The 21303-nt window shown below is 42.5% G+C and overlaps 1 protein-coding gene across 1 annotated transcript; it reads right to left on the bottom strand.

Annotated features, from left to right (window-relative positions):
- Positions 1–1645: 1645 nt before the first annotated feature.
- On the bottom strand, positions 1646–7095 carry LOC127688000 (uncharacterized protein C2orf16-like). Its single transcript, XM_052186759.1, is given in 3 exon segments — positions 1646–2383; positions 2385–3421; positions 6966–7095. Coding segments are annotated over 3 exon segments (1905 nt in total).
- Positions 7096–21303: the final 14208 nt, after the last annotated feature.

Here is a 21303-nt window from a genome sequence, read left to right as displayed (position 1 = left end):
CAAGATCGATAGGGGAAGCATTAGGGGAACGATGCTTGAGCCTCTCCCTGGGAGTGTGACAGGGTCTCTCATAGTGACAGTGCTGGTTCCTCTCAGAGAGACTTCTGTGCATCTTCTCAGAATGACTGTGTCTGCTTTCAGAGGGACTATACTGTGTTCTCTCAGAATGACAGGATGAGTCTGTAAGAATGCCTGTGTAGCCTGGGTTAGAGGAACTGTCCTGGGCTTATTCCAGATGTTGTGATTATAAAAAGATAAAGAAATATAATATGTTCTGCAGGACTGTGGTGAGGCGTGGGGCAAGGGGATAGCTCCGCAGGCCCATGCCAAGGCATCCCTTCCCCCTGAGGGACCACACACATGATGCTATAGTATAGTATAGGGTTTATTTATGGGGAGAACGGTTAAGAGAGTAGTAGCGACAGAGGAAGGCAGAGAGAAGGAGAGAGCAAAGAAGTTGAGGCCAGCCAGGGAATGGGGAAAGATGGGAGAAAAGGGGCAAGAGAGCAGCAGTAAGAAAAAGAAGAAGGGAAAAGCAGCCCCTTTTATAGTTGGCCAGGCATACCTGGCTGTTGCCAGGTAATGTTGGGGTAGAGTCCATCACCGGAACTACATCTCTTCCAGCGAGAGGGAATGGAAAAAGCTCTTTCAGAGAAATCACCATGGCTCCTTTCTGAAGGACTGCCCCGTGACCTTCGCATGAGAATGAGATGGCTCTTTTTTGAGGGACTGAGGCATCTCAGAGAAGAGGGACTCTGTTGGCTCCTCCCAAAATGACTGTGTAGACTCTTCTTCACAGAGGGACTGCATCCTCTTCTCTCTAGAGGTCTGCAAGGGCTCCTCCTTGAGGGACTGTGAAGGATTCTCCTTGAGGGAATGCGAGGACTTCTTAAGGGACTGCTAGGGCTTTCCCCTGAAGGACTTTGAGGCCTCCTCCTGGAGGGACTGTGGCCTCTCCCCTTAAATAGACCGTTATGGCTTCTGTCAGAGAGACTTCTTATGGAGGAGATAAGACTGTTGATCTGGGAAGGAGTGTGATAAATCCGCTCCAAAAGACGTCTAAGGGTTCTGTCAGAGAGACTGCTATGCCTCCTGTCTAGAGGTCTACAAGGGCGCCTATGTGGGCTCCTCCTTGAGGGACTGTGACTGTTTCTTCCTGAAGGACTGCAGGGACTTCTGACTGAGTGCCTGTGAGGGCTCCTCCCTGAGGGACTATGAGGACTTCTCAATGGATTGCGAGAGCTCCTCCTTGAGTGAATTCGAGGGCTCCTTGAGCCAATTTGAGGACTCCTTGAGTGAAATTGAGGGATTTCGAAGGCTCCTCCTGGAGGGGCTGTGGCTTCTCCACTTAAATACACTGTTTTGGTTTCTCTCAGATACCCTTCTTAAGGAGGGGCTGAGACTGTTTCTCTGGGAGGGATTGCAATATATCCTCTCCAAAATACTTCGAAGGGTTCTGTCAGAGGGACTGCTACACCTTCTCCGAGAAGGACTGTGATGTCTCCTCTTAGAGAGATTTTGCCAATGAGTTCCCTGAGGAAGCAGGCAATGGCTTCTTTCAGACGGCTGATTACATGGGGTTCTCTCCCTGAAGAAGCCGAGTTGCTGTGGTTGATTTTTTGGTGCTTTATCACCGTAGACATTGTCATTTATTTTGGGGACTTAAGTCATCTCTTCCACAAACCATGGTCTTCTGCGATTGCAAGGGTCTGGGTGGGAGAGAGCTCGCTGGTTTGGGCTCTGGAGCTTGTCTACCACGCTCTCTTCCTCCCTGCCACGTGTCCTTTTGCTTAGCGCTTGAGCCTGTTGACCCGAGCCTGACAGCTGGTGTCCTCGCTCCTTCGCTATCTCCCATGAAGTAATAACAATTGGCACTTTTGTTGTGGTGCAAGTTGTTGACTGAGCACAACTTGTCTGGCCTCATCTTCTTCAATTTCTGGCTCATAAAAGTCACAATTCTATGTGCTGCTTGGAATGCCTGCCTTAGGCCTTGAACAAGCGGTTGGATGATTTTGGGCTGAGAGGATTTCTCAGGTTGTGTCTTGGAAGAAACAGTGCTTGTTTGGGGGGTTTCAATTCTGTTTCTTGACAGACCCCTCAGTGTTCTAGGACTGATTTTGTATAGCCCTGTGTTTTGTGTTTTAGGTCCCTTGACAAATTTCTTCAAAGGATCTGTCAAGACAGAGGTCTTTCTGAGGCTTGATTTAATCCATGTTTCATCCTGATTGCTTCCATAGTCAGGATGGTTGGAAGCCAGCTTAGAGAATTTAGCTTCTCTATGTGATGGTGATGCACTACCCTTCTGTGGATACCCTAATTTAAATCCAAGATGCAATTGAACATCACCATGGCCTTCAGGGCTGTTTAAAAGGTGGAGCTTTGGGGTAGATGAGAAGGTACGGCCCCCAAGTAGACTGTAACTTATGAGAGCAATTAAGGCCTGAACATCGGCCACATTCTAAGCATATTGGATACTTTAGGACAAGACCTGAATCTAGAGGGACATTGTGGGGTATTTGACTTCTTATGAATTTTCCTGCTATTTTTAACTTGAGTTCTCTTAGAAGATGTTCTGAGTTATCGGTGTTTGACTGGGATAAAGAACTTGTTTTGAGGGAATGCTGAGACTCAAAAGTCCTACTCGGTGCACATGGTGAGATTTTACTCTGCTCCCTGGAAACAGAATCTTCCCTAGTGTAAAGCATCTCTGATCTCATCAAGTCAGGAAACCAGGTCCCGGTACATGAGACGGACACATGCTCAGTGGCTTCCTGGAAAATATTGTGGGATTTTGAGCTTGGTTTCCTTACTCCCAATCTTGTGCCAGAGAATCTCTGTATTATGGAAGATGTGGAGCCGCGGGTCCACATCTTCAGTGGCATTTTCTTCTCATTACTGTGAAATAAAATATGTCTCTGTATGTACTTTTTATCCACTGACGTCTGAGACATGGTCCTTGGAACCCTCTCTAGCAGGCTTTGTGAAAATGCCATCAGTTCAGCTGGAACCCCAAATAAATTTTCGATGGACTGACAGCTGTCCATAGTGAATTTTTCTATTGAAAAGGGTTGAGAACAAGGCTTCCTTTCCATAGTGGTTCCCAGGACATTCCCCAGCATTAGCATACTGGAGAGGTATTTCCTAGGTAGTCTCTGCCTACAGACATGGCTTTCCCAGACATTCTGCTGTATGCCCAGGAAAGAATGGATAGCGATAGCGCTTCTTCGAGCCACTAATCCTGCCTGAAACTCCTGGGATAGTAATCTGAATGGGTATGAAGAATACCCCTGGAATTCCTCCATTTTCTTCTTTCCACTTTCTTCCTTAGATAAGACATTCATGCTCCAGATATCAGGATACCTGGTTCCCTTGCTGTCCCCTGTCTTATCAGAGGGTAGATTTTGAAGGACCAAAGGAAGAACTGATGATTTTTTTCATAGTATTGTCTGTTTAGGACTTTGAAGACTGCAAACTACCAACACCAATGTTTTCCATACCAAAAGCTATGGAAACTTCAGGCACCCCAGAACCCTGGCTGTGCCCTAATTCAGTTGTTCTGTCAATGATAGAAGGACATGGGATTGAAGGGCTGTGTATGGATCTAGATAAGGAATTCTCTGCATCTAACTTTGCTGGTGCGATCATCTCAGTGTCTTTATTCTCACACATTGATCCTTGATTCGAATCCTTGATTTTCTTTAGTTTAGGAGATTTTGTTTTGAGACCTAGAGATTTTACAGCCTGAAGCCTTTGCTCATGAGTTGACACTGTAGGATCCTTAAGGGGAGATGTTTGCTGAGATATTAATTCTGCAGAAGTCACTTGAATATCTGCCCTTTGAGTTAACTCCATCGGTTTTACCAGGTCTTGAAGATGTGGTCTTGGGTGTAAATTCAAACACTCCTTTACTCTAATGCTTGGTCTCATGCCCAGTCCTATTGGTTCTACAGCCTGGGGACATGGTCCTGGTGCCTCTTCTTCAGATTTTACGATCTGAATCAATGGTTTGGCAGTTACTAAAGTCTTTATTAGTGGAAAGCCTGGCCGTTGTTTTGTTTCTAAAGCCTGATGTTTTGGCTCTATGACTACTTTTTTGGATTGCACATTTTGTAGCTGAAGGCTTGGAGGAAATTCTGAACTTATCACATCATGTGTTCTGGAAGTCAAATCATTGTATTTTGACATTTGAGGGATACTTTCTGGAATCATCACAGACTTTGCAACTTGAAGTGGTGGTCTGGAGATCATTTCCACAAATTCACACACTTTTGGGAGGGCCACTGAGTGAGGAACTGAAAGCTGTGTCTTCACAGATTCTGTTACTTGATCTCGTGGCTTTACACTAATCCCTACAACGTTTATCATTTCATCCAGTGATTCTGTTGGAGTGATGCTTACATTTTCCAGGCTCAGATTCTGAGGTTTTGTTAGCTTAGCCACTACCCCTCCTGACTGCTGTGTACCAAAGGTGAGCTCTACAGAGTCTCTCTTTCCCACAACTTGACTCTTTTGCACGCCTGCCAACTCAATGGATTCTTTGTGCAGCCACACCATAGAGGCCAAATTTTTAGATTTGGGAATCTGAGGTCCTGGCCCTGGTGTTATTCCTGAAGTGGAATCTGGGATGGGACAGAATTGCCTTGTTGTTATTACAGATTGTTCCCTTTGAGATCTTTCCTTAGAGCCCACCCCCAGAGGTCCTACATGTTGAGGACATGGCCTTGGAGAGTTTTCTATAAATCCAATCTCTCTATTTATCGCCTTTGGAGTCATTCTAAATTCTTCCCCTTGCTGTCTTGCTTCACAAGTCAACTCTATGGTGTCTGCAACATGGTTCTTGAAGCTGAGGGTCATTCTATCAGATTTTGTACCCTCTTTTGTCTGTAACTTCTTGAAATCTTGAAATTGAGGCCATGATCAAAGAATGTAATTCAGGAGGTTCTGGGAACTGGTAGCTTTTCTGTAGATTTGGCTCTGAGGATTTTAAATCATGATCACTTAGTGTTGGAGTCAGATCAAACAATTTTGGTACTTGAAGATCTAGCTTCGGGGGCATCTCTAACGATTCTAGGATGTTATCTGTTGGTTTGGAGCTCAACCTCATAGATTTCCCTGTCATTTCTCTGCTTTTATGTCCCACCCCATTTGTAAATTCTAAAGATCCCACATCTTGGGAAACTGATGTTGAAGTAAAATGCACCGATTTAGGGGCTTGACACCTAGGCTTCATGCACATCTCTGCAAAGTCCTTCACCTGTCGCTCTGGTCTCATGGATTCTGTGAGGGGATGAATTGTCTGGGGCATAAGGTTCCCAGGTTTCACGTTTTGAAAAATTGATTTTGGTGGTAACTCCACAGATTTTCCAATTTCCTGCAGACACACTGATGACAATTTCACCTGTTTTACACCTTGCCACTTTGGCTCTGAAGGAAATGCCAAAGATTTTCTATATTTCTGCTCTGATTATAGTGGCAAATCTGAGAATTTGACACTGGTTAGTGATGATCCTGCTAAGAGCTTCCTGGTGGACTGCTGTGGCAATACTATCATTGGTTCTTTTGAAGACCGCCCACTTTGAGACTGTGATGCTGGCTTCAAATGTATGGCTTGAACATTTTGAGAAAGAGGTTCTTTCAAAAACACCTTACTTCTCAAGGCATTCAGATCACTGCCAGGAGTCAGTTTTACAGCATTTGTACAAAAAGGTGTGTGTGTGGAAACTTTTTATCTTCAGGAGATGACGTTGGTAAAACCACAGAATTCACACCATTTGACTGAGGTCTCAAATTAAATATAGGTTTTGTACTTTGCTGCCATGACCCAAGCTGGTTCTTCCAAACTGGGATCTTTTGAAACTTTGCCCCTAGCATTAAGTTAGATGAATTCATATCTTGAGAAGGTGATACACCCAAATTGCTTGACCCTGGATTTAGTTCAGACACCAAATCTTTCAAGTGGAATTCTTGAGATTTTAGAGCTTGTAAATGTGCCCCAGGGTTGTAGCCAATAGAATTTACAGACTGAGATTGTTGACTTAGAGTACATGCAGAAGAATTTATATCTTTCAAATGTATTCTAGTATTGAACCAAACAGGATTTACACACAGAATTTGTGGTGGTGGAAATGAGGAAAAGTTCATACCTTGAAAAAGTGGCCCAAGATTATACCTATTAGAATTTTCACACAGATGGTTTTGCCCTAGAGTGTATACAGAAGAATTCCCAGCTTGCGAATGTAATTCAGGATTCTCTGGGGTGAATGCAGAAGAATCTGCACACTGAGCATTTGATCTTGGGGTGCATGCAGAAGAATCTGCACACTGAGGACTTGACCCTGGTATGTATGCAGAAGAATCTGCACACTGATATTTTGATCCTGGGGTGCATGCAGAAGAATTTTCATACTGAGGACTTGGCTCTGGGATGAATTCAGTAGAATTTATGTCTTGCAAATGTGACTCAGGTGTGCTCCCAGTAGAACATAGGCATTGCAATTTTGATCCCGAAAAGCAAGAGGAAGAATTCATCCCATCTGAATGTATTCCAGGATTGCACTCAGAGTTTATACACTGAGTGTTTGACTGTGGAATCCACACAGAAGAATTCATATCTTGTAGATATGGCCCAGGTATATACCCACTGGAATCTACGTATTGAGAATGTATATTGGGAGTACATGCAGAATTCACATCTTCCAAGTGTGACCCAGGATAGAATACCTTAAATTTTATACCCTGAAGGTCTGGACTAGGGCTCAACTCAGATGATTCTACATCTTGTATCCCAGTAATCACCTCAGAAGGTTTTATACTTCTCACGTGTCCTTCCATAGAGTCTACACCTTGAAGTTTCATGCCCATGATCAGCTCAGGATATTTCAAATCTTGCAAATTAAAGCCTGAATCCAGCCCTATAGATTGTGTGCTTAAAAACAACTTCCTTGGGGTGACCACAGGTGTCTCACCTTGTAGGCTCATTTCTGCTGGTTTCATACCAAGGACATTCTTCTCTGTGATGACTTCAGATGGCATACTTTCCACGTGTGTTCTAGGACTGAAGCTCATAGATTTGACATCTTGGACTTTTACACCCATGATCGTCCTCAAAGATTTAAGATCTTGTAACTGTGGGCCTGATTCACAGTCTTCCATCTCCATTTCTTGAGGCTTTGTCTTCAGAATTGAATCTGATTTTATACTTTGGGACTGAGGCCCTGATTTATCATCTAGCTTGACCCTTTGAATTTTGGTCGAAATTGGTTTACTTTTCATCGGTGACCTGGGAGTTAGCTTTAATTTCATATTTCAGGATGTTGTTTCAGGTGTGAAGTCAGAACATTTTGTACTTTGGCCCTGGGGCTCAGACTTCATCTCAGACCCTTGGCCTAATACCCCAGATTTTGCTTCTAAAGACCTTGGCTCTTCTTTAAACACTGAAAATGTTACATCTTGAGGCTGTTGAGTTCCTGGAGATGACTTGAATGGTTTCAATTCTCGTGACTGTATTCCAGGGGCCAGTTTAGGAAATCTCCTGTCTTCTATATGGAACCTGGATTTGAATGTCACTAATTTTTTATTAGTGATCAATGACCTTAAGGTAGGATCACATTTGGGATTTTTCCATGGCAGCATAGATTTGTCAAAAGTTTTGAACCTGTGAGACAAGCATGCCTGGGTTGACCCGGAAGGTTCTTTACCTTCTGTCTTGAGCCTTGTCATCAAGCCCTCAGATGTCTTCACATCCCTTTCTTGTACTGAGGGTTGTAACTCTGTGGCTGTGTTGCCTTTAGGCTGTAAGCCCAAGGGAGATTTTGTGTTTTCAAGCCCTGCTCCATGGTGAAATGACACAATTTCCACACAATGAAACTGTAGTTCTGAACACGATGTGAAGTTTCCCCCTTTTTGTACCTCTGGTCCTGGTAACAACTGGAGGGTCTTCACACACTGTTCTTGTGGCCTGAGGTTAAAATCCCCAGATTTTTTTTCCCTTAAGTTTTGCCCCATGAGTCATTTCCAATGGCTTCCCACCTCCCAATTTTATGAAGGGTTTCTGTTCTGTGTATGTGACACCTTGAAACGGTGACCCACTATTGAATCCTGACATCTTTACACCTCGGAACTCCTTTCGAGGTGTCCACTGAACAGATCTAACACTTGCAGCCTTTGGCTCTTTGTTTAGCTCCCCGGATGTGATGCCTTGAGTCTGTGGCTCTGAAGTCAAGTGAAGTGGATTTAGTTCCTGCAACCGTACTGCTAATGGAGAGGTTTTTACTTCCTGTAACTGTGGTTCAAGATAAAATGCCACCTTTTTTCTCCTTGAGTCTTTGACCTGGCAGTCACTTTGGATGACTTCACACTTCTCCATAGCATGGGAGGCTTCAGTTCTGTAGCTCTGGCATCTCCAGACTGTGACCTTGAGTTTGAAGCTACACCTTTCTCACTTTGAAACTCAGATATTGGTATCCATTGAATAGTCTTTGTGCTTTCAATTGAAGGTTGTGCCAGAGTTTCCACACCTTGAAGTTGTAGGTCCAACGTTGACTCCAAGGCTTTTTCTTGGTATATCTGGGACCCTGGAGTCAAATGGCAAGGTTTCATACTTGGCACCTGTAGTTCATTTTGGAACCCTTCAGATTTTACACTTTGAACAATTGGCTGAGGACCCAATTCAAATGAGGTTGTATCTTTGAATTTTAACTTAGGGTTGAGCTCTATGGGTTTCATATGTGCAGGTTTGGGTTCTTGAGCTGACTCCATGGGTAATGTATTTTCTGATCCAAGCTGCTTTTTCTGTTGATCAAAAATCCCACCTTTCCACTCTAGTGGATTTACAGTTCTCTGGTCATCCTCTCTAGACTTAGGAGTTGAGTCCATGTGTGCCTTTCTTTGACACTGTTGTATTGAGGTGAAATCTACACATTTTACCTCTCGGATTCCTTGGGTTGGGGCTACAGTTGTAGGTATTAAACTTTGTTGTTTCAAACAAGGGGTGATCACAGGTTTCCTATCTTGCATTTGTGTCTGTGACATCAGTTCCTTGTGCTTTATGCCTTGCAGTCGAAGCCTTTCAAACATCTCTATTGATTTATCTTGAAACAGCATGCTTGGTACAAAAGTCACAGAACTCTCCCGTTGCTTCTTTGGCTCAATTTTCAAGTCCATGGCATTTACATCTTGAACATGTGTATCACGGTCCAACCCCTTATTTTTTATATCTTGAATTCTTGAACCAGGAATCAACTTCACAGGCTTCATATCTCCTCTCAGGGAACCACTTGGGGATATCACAGCAGATTTTATCCTCTTGAGACATTCTTCTACAGTTAAGATCACAGATTTCCTATCTTCCATTGTTGGCTTTGAAGGTAGTAACTTTGGTTTTAAACCCTTCAAGCTGGAGACTGGAGGCAGTCCTTTAAGGGTCCTATCTCCTGTTTGCATCCCTGAGGTTGACAGCATAAATTTGACATGCTCCAGCTCTGACTTTGACTTTAATTTTGTAGATGTAATGTCTCCCAAATGTAGCCCTGGTGTTAATTCCACAGATGTCAGAGCTTCTTGCTTTGAGACTATATTGTCCTCCATGGGTTTTATATGTCCTAAAAGCTGTGCTTCAACCAATTCAGAAGATGCTATGCCTTGGGTCTGTGGTCTTCTGATCAACTCAAAATGATCTACATTTGATAAGTGTTTCCCAGGGTTCAATTTCGTTGTTTCCCATGTTGCTACCTGTTGCTCAGATAATGTTTCATAAGACACTTTCTCTTCAACACTTGGCACTTGATTCCATGTGATATATGTTACATCTTGAATCGGGGACTGGTGTACTATCAATTTGGACTTCATCCCTTCCCTCTCTGGTGGTGTGGTCAACTCAGAAATTTTTACACATTCTAAGTGTGGCCCTGACTTTAGGTCTGATATTTTCACACCTTGAAGTTGAGTTCCTGGTATTCCATCCCAAAATTTGACATCTTCCAGCTGTGGTCCTATGCTAAAACTCACTTGGCTTGTATCCTGTAGCCCTGGAGTCATCTTGGCTAAATTGGGATTCTGTATCCCAAATTCTGGAGTCATATAACTGTCACTAACAAACATTGATTCTGAGTTTAGCTCCCCAAATTTGTCCCCTTGAAGTTTTGGTCTTGAAGCCAGCTCAGAAAATTTGGCATCTTGTTCCCAAGATCTTATGTTGACCTCCTCAGATATCATGCTTGGATGCTGTATTTCAGAAGCTTGTGTTGCAAATTTCATCCAGTGAAACTCTGATCCTTGTATAGGCAGAGCAAGCTTCCGCTCTTCCACCTTTGGCTCTTGGCTTAATGGCAGTAATAATTCTCGCATACATCCTTGAGACTTCTCTTGAAGTGGAAAGCCCTGTTCGAGCTGTGTATCTTTGGGGATAGGATCAGAAAATCTCCCATCTTGCAAACATGGTCCCAGATTTACTTTCATAGATTTCACATGTTGTGGTTGTGGTTCTGAAACCTTTGGCCCCGGAATAAAACTAGATATGATTTCTGGCATTGGGGAATATGATATTGCTTCATTAGATTTCAAACCATAATGTGGGGGGCCTGAGGTAGAATTTGCTGGATTTTCCCCTTGAATAAGTAGCCCTTGATATAACTTTGGAAATCTGACACTTTGCAGTTGTGGCCATGGAGTTAGTCCTGATTTGGCAATTGGCTGCTCTTGGCCCAGATTCAAATCCACAGATTTCACATTTGGAATCTTTGTTCCCTCAAATGACTCCTTTGGTGATAAACTTTGTAGTCCTGGCTCTGGTTTTCTGTTTTCAGAATCTATCACTCCTAGAGATGGCTGTTTTACTAAATCCACTGATAACTCACTTTGTAACCCTAATCCTGTATCTAATTGGGTAGACTTTATGTTGTGGACCTGTGGCCCTGGAATCACATCTATAATATGTGATATGGGTCCTGCAGTCAAATCTATAGGTTCTACAACTTGTACAGATGGTTCAGAGGTTAATTCTTCAATTTTCAAATTTTCTACCAATGACTCTGATTCCTCACTTTGCACTCTTGGTTCTAGATTCAACCCCTGAGATCCCATTTCTGAATAGGTTTCTACAGTGGTCCCCTGGGAATCAACTTCAAGTAATGCCAATTTGGTACTTTCCGTGTATTCATATAGACTTCTTTCTGATGGGTTAGTAATTTCTGAACATGGTTCTTGTGTCATATGAGCAAAGTCCACATCCGGGGCTGTGGTTCTGGGGTCATCACTTCCAGGCCTATGGTTGGCACTTCTAATTTCTGCTAGCAAATTCAGAATATCTTCTGGAGTCTCCTTTACCTCTTTTACAAGGTGGATCCTAGTTTCAAGAATATCTTGGAGTGGTGGTAAGTCCATCTCTATAGATTCTGAGGTTTGGCTCGGTGGTGCTGGAGTCATTCCTACTGATGAGTGTGTCAACTCAGCAGATTCTTCTATCTGATGACAAGTGTCAGAGGTCACCCGTGCTTCTGAGGCTTGTTGGTTTTCAGTCAGCCCTTCAAAATCTGGGGACAAAGAACTTAAGATGAGGTTCACATCTGAAGATTTTACTGCATTAATGTGTGTGGTCAACTCATCAACTTTCATACTTTCCACCAGGGACTCGGGAATTAAACTCCTACAGTCTAGCAATGAAATCTTTGTATCTTCAAGCAGTGGCACACTGGCAATATTCTCAGAGATGTTTTTTGGTACCAAGTTTGAAGATTTTATATCTTCAAGTGGTAGTCTTGAGGCCAATGCAACCATTTTTATATCTTCTAGTACCTCCTGTGGTAGGGCCGAATGAACACCTTCCATACCTTGAGACTGTGAAACAGTAGTCAAATTTTCAGATTTATTATTTTGCACCGGTTGATTTGGGGCCAACCCAGGAGATTGTACATCTTGGAGTTGTGGTTCAACTGTACCTTGGGCAGACTTTTCATCTGGAAGCTGAGACTCTGGGACTAATGGGACAGGTTTCTCAGTTTGCATTTTTGGTATTGGGGTTAATTCCTCAGACTGTATGCCCTGCTCTTGTTGTTCTGGGGCCAAATCTGTAGATACCACCGTTGGGGTCAGTAGTCCATTTTCTACCATTTGTGGAGCTAAAACCTTGTATATGTCCACAGGTTTTATAACTTGCAGTCTTGAATATACATTCTGTAATTCTGTTGTTAAGTTTACTGACTCCATAACCTTAGATTGTAGTGTTGTGTTTTTCTCCAAACACTCCACTTCTTGAAGTTTTGGAGTAGCTGGCATGACTTCAGAATTTTCAAATTGATGCCATTGGCTCATCCCTGTAGGTACTGTCCCTTGATCTGGGGCCCCTGAGGCTGTTGTCACAGATTCTGTCATTTGATGATGTGATGGAGTCATCGCTGTAGGATTCTTCCATTGTGGCCACATATCAGAGGTTAACTCTAGAGGCTCTGTCATCTTGTGACTTTGTGTTGGACTCACCTCTGAGCAGTCTATGTCTCGGTGCCATGGAGTGAACTCCGAAGGGTCCATGACCTGATGAGGTGGTTTTGGACTCAATGACAGATTCTCTGTGCCTGGATGTCGTGTCATCCCAATGGAGTCTCTGACTTGAACCTCGGATGCAGAAGGCAACTCTAGAGAGTCTTTGGCGAGAGCCACTGACGGTGCAATCAAACCAGTTTGTAAAGGTGGGATCACTCCCGTGGGGGACCGCTGAACCCTTGAGTTTACCTTTATGGATTGCACTGGTGGTTCTGGAATCATCCTTGATGAGTCAAGGACTTTAGATGATGGCTGTGAAGGTTGAAGAGAGCTAGGAGTAAACCTGACCTCTTTTGTGGCTTGATTCTGTGACCCCGAGTTCATGTTTAATGTTTTTGGGACGTTATGCTGATGCAGCAGAAGCCTTTCCCCAGCTTTGAAGACTGGATGGTGTGGGTCTTGACTCATCTTTGCTGGTTCTACAACTTGTTGTTTATGCAATGTTTCTACCCCCAATGTATCTACACCAATGACTTGGTGTTGTGGCTTTGGGGCTATTTCTGTGGATTCTGTGACATAAGAACATAATTCATTAATTATCTCCCTAGAATCCACAATGTTAAACAATATCTTTATGTTTGAGGTATTTGTGATTTGATTTAGTCTTGAGGACATACTCTTTGATGCCCTTGCTTGATGTTGAGGACTTGCTATTGGGTTTGATGACTTGGGAGGTATACTCACTGTTTCAGCTTGGTTTGATGGCTGTGATAAGTTAGTCTTATCTTGTGCTTTCCCCATAGAGTCTGTATGCTCTGAAAGTGAATCTGGGATAATTCCCATTGATTCCATGACCTGAAGCAATGCCATCTGAGTGATCTTTGTGCTGTTTGTGGCTGAATATGGTACCTTGGGTGTCAGTTCTACAGAGTCTGTATCCTCTGAATGTAAATCTGGGATAATTCCCATTGAATCCATGACCTGAGGCAATGCCATCAGAGTGATCTTTCGGCTGTTTGTGGCTGAACATGGTACCTTGGGTGTCAGCTCTACGGAGTCTGTATCCTCCGAATGTAAATCTGGGATAATTCCCATTGAATCCATGACCTGAAGCAATTCCATCGGAGTGTCCTTTGTGCTGTCTGTGGCTGAACATGGTACCTCGGGTGTCAGCTCTACAGAGTCTGTTACCTCTGAATGGGAATCTGGGTTTATTCCCATTGAATCCATGACCTGAAGCAATGCCATTGGAGTGACCTTTCTGTTGTCTGTGGCTGAACATGGTACCTGTGGTGTCAGTTCTACAGCGTCTGATTCAGAAGAGATGCTGTAGCTAGTGGAATGTTTCCCAAACTCCAGAGTCGCAGTGTCAGAGATGGAGGAAGAAGACGTATACTTTGATTCTGATGAATTCAGGTCTTTAAGTGCTGAGCTGAAAAGCAGAGAGAATATTTTTTTCATTGTCTTTGGAATCAGTAGTGAGAAAATTAGGACAAAGAAAGAAAGTGATCATTTCAAGTCTAACATAGTTCTGGTGTAAGAAAGGAGAGGGTGGAAAAGGGGTTGCTTCCATGGGCATCAGTTATTGTAAAGAATCCCTCCACCAGGAGCAAGGGAGATGAGTCAGTGAAGTGAATGCCATACAAGTAGAGAAGCTGCACCCTATCCCCAGATCACACACGATAACAGAGTGCATGGTGTCCCAGTGCTGGAGAAGAGGAGACAGGCATGTACCTGGCGCTCACTGTCCCACTGAGAGACTTTATTTCAAAGAACAAGATGGATGGTTCCAAAAAATGACATCCAAATTTCAATACCCATTAAGCTGGATGACCTCAGTTCAGTTCAGTCCTTAAGATCTGCATGTTAGAAGAGAACTGACACCTGTGGCCTGCCCTCTGACCTCCACATACATGTGGCATACTTGTGCACACATGCATAAAAAAGAGAAATGCTAAAAATGAATAAATGTATTTTTAATTAAAAAAAAAACTTCACCGTTTTGGGGGTTAGATGGTTCAGTACTTAAGAGCAGTGACTTCTCTTCCAGAAGATGCAAGTTTGATTCTCAGCACCCACATGGTGGTTCACAAACATCAGTATCTCTAGTACCAAGAGATCATATACCCCATTCTGCATCTGAGGGCACCAGGCATGCATGTGGGGCACAGATAGTCATACATGCAAAACAGGCATACATGTAAAATATAAATAAATTTAAAAAAATGGTTCTTTCTGACTGAAATTTCCCCTTTACTCTTTTTCCTTCCTTTTATTTTAAATATTTCCCTACCCCCCTACCCAGAAACTCTGTTTCCTGACCTTGCATTTTCCAGGTGTTGAAAGATGTTTTTAAAGCTTCTATCGATTGAGCATAATATACAGTCCTGGGTTTGGTCCTTACGACGACGACGTCCTGGAATACTGAACACAGCAGGTTAGGTCAGTGGAACTGAAGTGATATCAAAGTATCAGTAAGTTAACTAATAAGAATAGAAAACTGATTTAGGAATGAGACAATTACTCTCATAGTAAATGATGTAAGAGTATCAGGTATTTTATACTTCTAGCACTTACAATTAAGGCTATGTCTTAGTTGGGGGTTCTAGTGTTGTGATGAAACCACATGACTAGAAAATTCTTGCAGGTAAAGGGTTAGTTTCACCGACCAACTTTCAAGTCATACTCCATTGTGGAGGGAAGTTAGAGTAGGAACTCAGGGCAGGATCCGTGAGGCAGGAGCTGATGCAGAGTCTCTGCTTACTGCCTTGTTTTCATGGTTTTCTCACCCTGACTACTTATGTCACCTATGACACCAGCCTGGAGTGGCACCACCCACAGTGAGCTGGAATTTCCCACAGTCATTGATCATCAATTAAGGAAATGCACCACAGGGCAATCTGGAAGGAGCAGTTGAGGCTTCCTCTTCTAAAATGAGGCTAGTTTGTATCAAGTTGATGTGAAACAATCTTAGGACAGTCTGAAGACAGACTCTGCTTACCATGCCAGATCACTTGCTTTGGCATACTTCTTGGATTCTTCCAATTCTAAAGCTGGTAATAGGAGTAAAGAAACTACTTAGCATAGTAACTACTGATATAATGTAAAAGAATCCCTTTCATTCAATAATCATGAGGGCAAAGATAGAGTCATGCCTGCCATGGAGCTAATTAGTGGCACGACACAGCTACCACGTTTTAAATGTTCATATTCTCTGCTTTCTTCATCATGGACCAGAAGTGTCTCCACTAGAAGCATGGGAATGGGAACATAACAGTGGGAGACACAGAGAGCCTGATACATCTCTTCCTTTAGAGATGTTTACCCAGAATACATAGTAGAGGAATAAAGGCAACAAACTCTTAGTAGTTATTCTTTGTCCAGTCTCCTGACCCAGTGAGTTTCTTTCCAGGACTTTGAGTTTCCATGAAAATATATGGGACATGGGAAAGGGACCATGCAGGAGTTATGGGGCTGTTGTATGCATGACTTTGCAAGTGAAGATGTTAGAAAGATGCCTTTACTCTAGTCACACCCTCATTTTCAATTTTCTTTCACATGCTGTCAACGATCAGTGTCTTAAAGCAGAAACACAGCAGCTTGAGCTAACAATAAGGGATAGAGTAATTCTGACCTTTGATTTTCCTGTTATCTTCAAGAACCTGTTGCTTTGAAGCCTAGAGAAACACACAGAAAAAAAGAAACAAGAAAGTTAGGTTTATGTTATAGATTGGAGATTTTATTGACAATATATCTCATCTTCCCTGTGGGTTATTGATATGCTTTAGTCATATGTAATCATCTTGAAAAATGTGTAATTATGTCATTAGATACTAATTTATTAATGAATAACTTATTATATATAATAAGGAAATACCAAGATGGCATTGTAGGCAAAGGTGCTATACACCATGCCCAAAACCTGTGTTGTCTGGAGCTCTTGTAGTAAAAGGAGAGAAGCAGTTTTCACCAGTCCTCTCACTTCCCTCCATGTGCATGCCATGGCATTTGTGCATGCATACACACATGCATACATGTTATTCAGTGTTTTCAAAAATTACATTCTAGATTACTATGTGGCATACTGAGACTAAAGATAAATATGCCCCCTTTACTCTAGAGCCAAGCATTAGTAAGGAAAACAGCCACCTAAACAGATAAGATACTGTGTGGGAGCCAGCAAAATGGCTCAGTGGGTACAGGTACCTGTTGCCAAGCCTTGCCAACTGACATTTACCTCCTATGGCTTTCAAGGTAGATGGAAAGAACTGACTCTTGTAGGTTGTCTTCTACTTCTCTGTGCCCCATGACACATGCACACACTTACACACTTACACACACACACACACACACACACACACACAATTTTTTTCAGTGTGGTAAATGTAATAGAAATGCATCACTGAACTCAGAAGAACTTGATTAATTTCCTTAAACAGAATGAAAGAATACTCCATAAATTTCTATTTGAGCAACAGATCAGAGAGTCAGCTGATTTCTAGGCTAAAAAGTGCATTATAAGCAAGTAAAACACCACTGAAAAGGCATATGGAACTTGTGTTGTGGGGCATTCACCAGAGAAGACTGGATGGACATGGATTTTAGCCACCAGCATGTCTTTATTAGCCACTCAGCAACTACAATGGATGTTCAGGACCCCAGTGTATCCACAAGCCTTTTTCAGAGTGACCTCTTAAGCACAAAAACCATGTTCTGGGTTGACATAAATTAACAAGAATGGTTAACCAGAAGCAGAAGCCAAAAAGTGAGGCTAGTCCATTTTGAGGCTCCCAGAACTATGGACTTTGATGGATTGGGCCATTGTTTTACCTGTGGCAGGTGGTGCTGACTATGTGCTGAGATTTACAGTCTGAAAGGCACTTCCATCATGGAGTCAGCTGTGCTAAAGTCTGGAGCCCTGTAACCATTTGCAAGTGCACTTTTGCTCAGCTGTGGGAGATGGTGCTGAGAGGGTGAGAAGCAGGGAAAGCTTAGGGGTAGGAATTCAATTCTATTCCATAAGGTCTTCCTAGCAAGTAGTAAACTCATAGGACATTGCAGTGATGCCCACAGTCAGGTTAAGGGCATTAATGACATTTGTCACCATTAAAATGAGTCAAATATGTACTCCCTCCTTTTGTGTCAGGGCATCAATGTCTCAAGAGCCTAGCCAACAATTCTGGGGCATTTGGTGAATATGTCTATGATTTAGTAACCCAGTTTACCACAGAGTTAAGTATGTCTGGTGGTAGTATTGATAGTTTTGAGCTTATTTTATGCTTAATCATGCATTATGTATAAATCTATATTCATGGTGAGACCATTAAGATACAAAGCAAAAGAAAACTGGTGTTGAAATACCAGTTAATATGTCTACCAATGTGCCTTCTGTATCTGTATCTCCACACGATCTACAAATATCACACATGTAAGTAATCTGGAAACACCCTCATGGTGAAATACCTACAGATACTGCATAGAGCATGGCATGTGCTTGGAATGTAGTTTATCCTGTGTGAAAAGAAGGTTACAAAGAAAGCTAAGCTGAATGCTTTTCACAATTGAGCCCAGGATGCTACTGATGGAAGCTCTTCTTGGCCCATGTTGCTGCTTAGGAGCTTGGTCACCTCCATCCTGTGCTGTGGACGTTTGAAATAAACAGTGGATAGACCAGGTGACTAGAGACTAGGGACACATATCTATAGGTATTTGGCTCCTGTTTTATGAGCATTTTACCAGATAAGTAGATTCTTTTCTTTTGTCTTCCATTGGTCATGTGGATCCTGTTCCTCTCAGCACTTCACAGCCAGAACTGCTTGCTCATGCAAAGCCCCACTTTCTCCTGCTTTCCTTAGAACATGGATTCACAGGTTCCTGAACCAATGTTTCCTGAGTTATGACATATAGGATCTCAAAGAATTCCTTTTAATTTTACAGGTTCTGGATGACTTGATTAGCATTAGAGAAAGGGAGAGGGGGGTGGGAGAGAGAGAGGGAGAGAGAGAGAGAGAGAGAGAGAGAGAGAGAGAGAGAGAGAGAGAGAGAGAGAGAGAGAGAGAGAGAGAGACTTCCTAAAGGGAAAACACTGAAAAGCAACAGTGAAAACTCAGGTTACTTTGAGGTCCTAAGTCAAACTGTTAAAAAAAAATGGGTTGGCAAAAGTGTTGGGACAAAGAAATGTCCCATATAAAGACCTCATTAAAAAAAAATCAAGAATCTTAGAGTGCCACATGCTCAAAGGACACACAGTGTCTGTGCTGACACAGAGATAAAATTGGTCTTGCTACACTCAATATCTGAGGCAAGAAGAGCAGTCACTCCTAACTGCTGGAGATGAATACACTTCCAAAGAACACATGCACCACAAGAGAGTCCTTCTACATCAGTGGTTCTGATTCCATAGGTTGGGTGTCAAAGGACCATTTTACAGGGGTCACCTAAGATGATCAAAAAACAGAGTTTATTTACATTATTATTCATAACAGTAGCAAGATTACAGTTATGAAGTAGCTATGAAAATAATTTTATGGTTGGGGGTCACCACAGCATGAGGAACTATTAAAGGGTTGTAGCATTAGGAAAGTTGAGAACCACTGTTCTTCATGAATTGCATGTGTGTTGTATGCCTCAGTACATACACACATTCTACAGGTTTATCTTTGTGTCCTCTAAAATGGCAACCTTATAGCCCACAGGTTATCTGCCTAGTGACAGCCCTTCAACCAATATACTGATGCAAACTTGTGCTTCAGATCCATGAAGTTTGAGTCCAAATAGCCTACACAAATTTCTCTTTTTAAAAATATATATACTCTCACTAGGTACTATACCACCCTGAGCTTTAGATTACTGGTGGTGCCAACCGCCAGGGGTCTGCCTGCACTCAGGAACTGAGCACATAGGCGGGTTTGTCTACCAGCCTGCCTGGCCAGGGGCCGTGTCCTGCCTAGGGAGCTGTGGAAGGGGAGAAGCCCCTCCGCCATATTTGCTGACTGCCGGGGACAGAAAAGGATCACTAGGTACTGTGTCACCCTGAGCTTTAGATTTCTGGTGGTGCAAACTGCCAGGGATCTGCCTGCACTCGGGAACTAAGCACATAGGCGGTTCATCTGCAAGCCAATCCATCACAGGACCTGTGTCCTATGTGAGAATCAACAGAGGGAGTGACCCCCACCACAACATCTTTGCTCCATAATAGAGCAGACAGAGAACACCTGGTTAACCTTGACAATCTAAGTATAACATTGCTTGAGGCAAGACAGAGAAGGGCTCCAAAGGCACAAAACAGGAAGGGAGCATATCAGTAATCTATGCCAGAAGAAACCCAGTCATCCAGTGTTGCAGAGATAACCTTAAAGATCCACAGTAGGTTGAAGCACCAGCCAGTGACAATAAGACCATCTAACACCTGGGAGAACTAGATGGCTAAAGGCAAACGTAGGAACGTTACTAACAGAAACCAAGGCACTATGACAGCATCTGAACCCAATTCTCCAACATTAGCAAGTCCTGGATACCCCCAACACACCAGAAAAACAAGATTTGGATTTAAAATCACTGGTCATGATGCTGGTACAGGAACACATGAAGGACATACTTAAAGAAATTCAGGAGAAAATGGATCAAAAATTAGAAGCCCTTACAAGGGAAACACAAAAATCATTGAAAGAAATTCAGGAGAATACAAAAGCCAATAAGGAGGAAATGCAAAAATCACTTAAAGAAATACAGGAGAACCTTGAGCAACAGGCAGAAGTCATGAAAGAGGAAACATGAAAATTTCTTAAAGTATTAGAGGAAAACACAGACAAGCAAATGACGGAACGGAGCAAAAACTTCCAGGATCTGAAAACAGAAGTAGAAACAACTAAGAAAGCACAAAGGGAGACAACTTTGGAGATAGAAAACCTTGGGAAGAAATCAGGGTCCATAGACGCAAATATCAACAACAGAATACAAGAGATAGAAGAAAGAATCTCAGATGCCGAAGATACCATAGAAACCATGGACTCAACAGTTAAAGAAAATGCAAAATGCAAAAAGTTTGTAACCCAAAACATCCAGGAAATCCAGGACACAATGAGAAAGCCAAATCTAAGGATTATAGGCCTTGATGAAAGTGAAGATTTACAACTTAAAGGGCCAGCAAATATCTTCAACAAAATTATGGAAGAAAACTTCCCTAACCTAAAGAGAGAGATGCCTAATGAATATACAAGAAGCCTACAGAACTCCAAACAGACTGGACCAGAACAGAAATACCTCCAGTCACATAATAATCAAAACCCCAAATGTACTAAATAAAGAATACTTAGGGCAGTAAGAGAAAAAGGGCAAGTAACATATAAAGGAAGACCTATCAGAATTACACTAGATTTCTCACCAGAGACCATGAAAGCTAGAAGAACCTGGGAGGAGCTCATGCAGACTCTAAGAGAACACAAATGCCAGCCGAGACTACTATACCCAGCGAAACTCTCAATTACTATAGATGGAGAAACCAAGATACTCCATGACAAAACCAAATTTACACAATATCTTTCTACAAACCCAGCCCTACAAAGGATAATAGGGGGGAAACACCATTACAATGAAGGAAACTACACCCTGGAAAAAGCAGGATATTAAGCTTCTTTCATCAAACCCAAAGAAGATAAACACACAAGTATAAAATTAAAATCAAAAATGATAGGAAGCAATAACCACTACTCCTTGATATCTCTTAACATCAATGGACTCAATTCCCCAACAAAAAGACATAGACTAACAGGCTGGTTACGTAAACAGGACCCTACATTTTGCTGCATACAGGAAGCACACTTCAGTGTC

This window comes from Apodemus sylvaticus, chromosome 6 (assembly GCF_947179515.1).
Source record: "Apodemus sylvaticus chromosome 6, mApoSyl1.1, whole genome shotgun sequence".
NCBI classification, from domain to species: Eukaryota; Metazoa; Chordata; class Mammalia; order Rodentia; family Muridae; genus Apodemus; species Apodemus sylvaticus.
The sequence above is the reverse complement of the archived record's forward strand: the minus strand, read 5'-3'. Positions and strand labels throughout refer to the sequence as shown.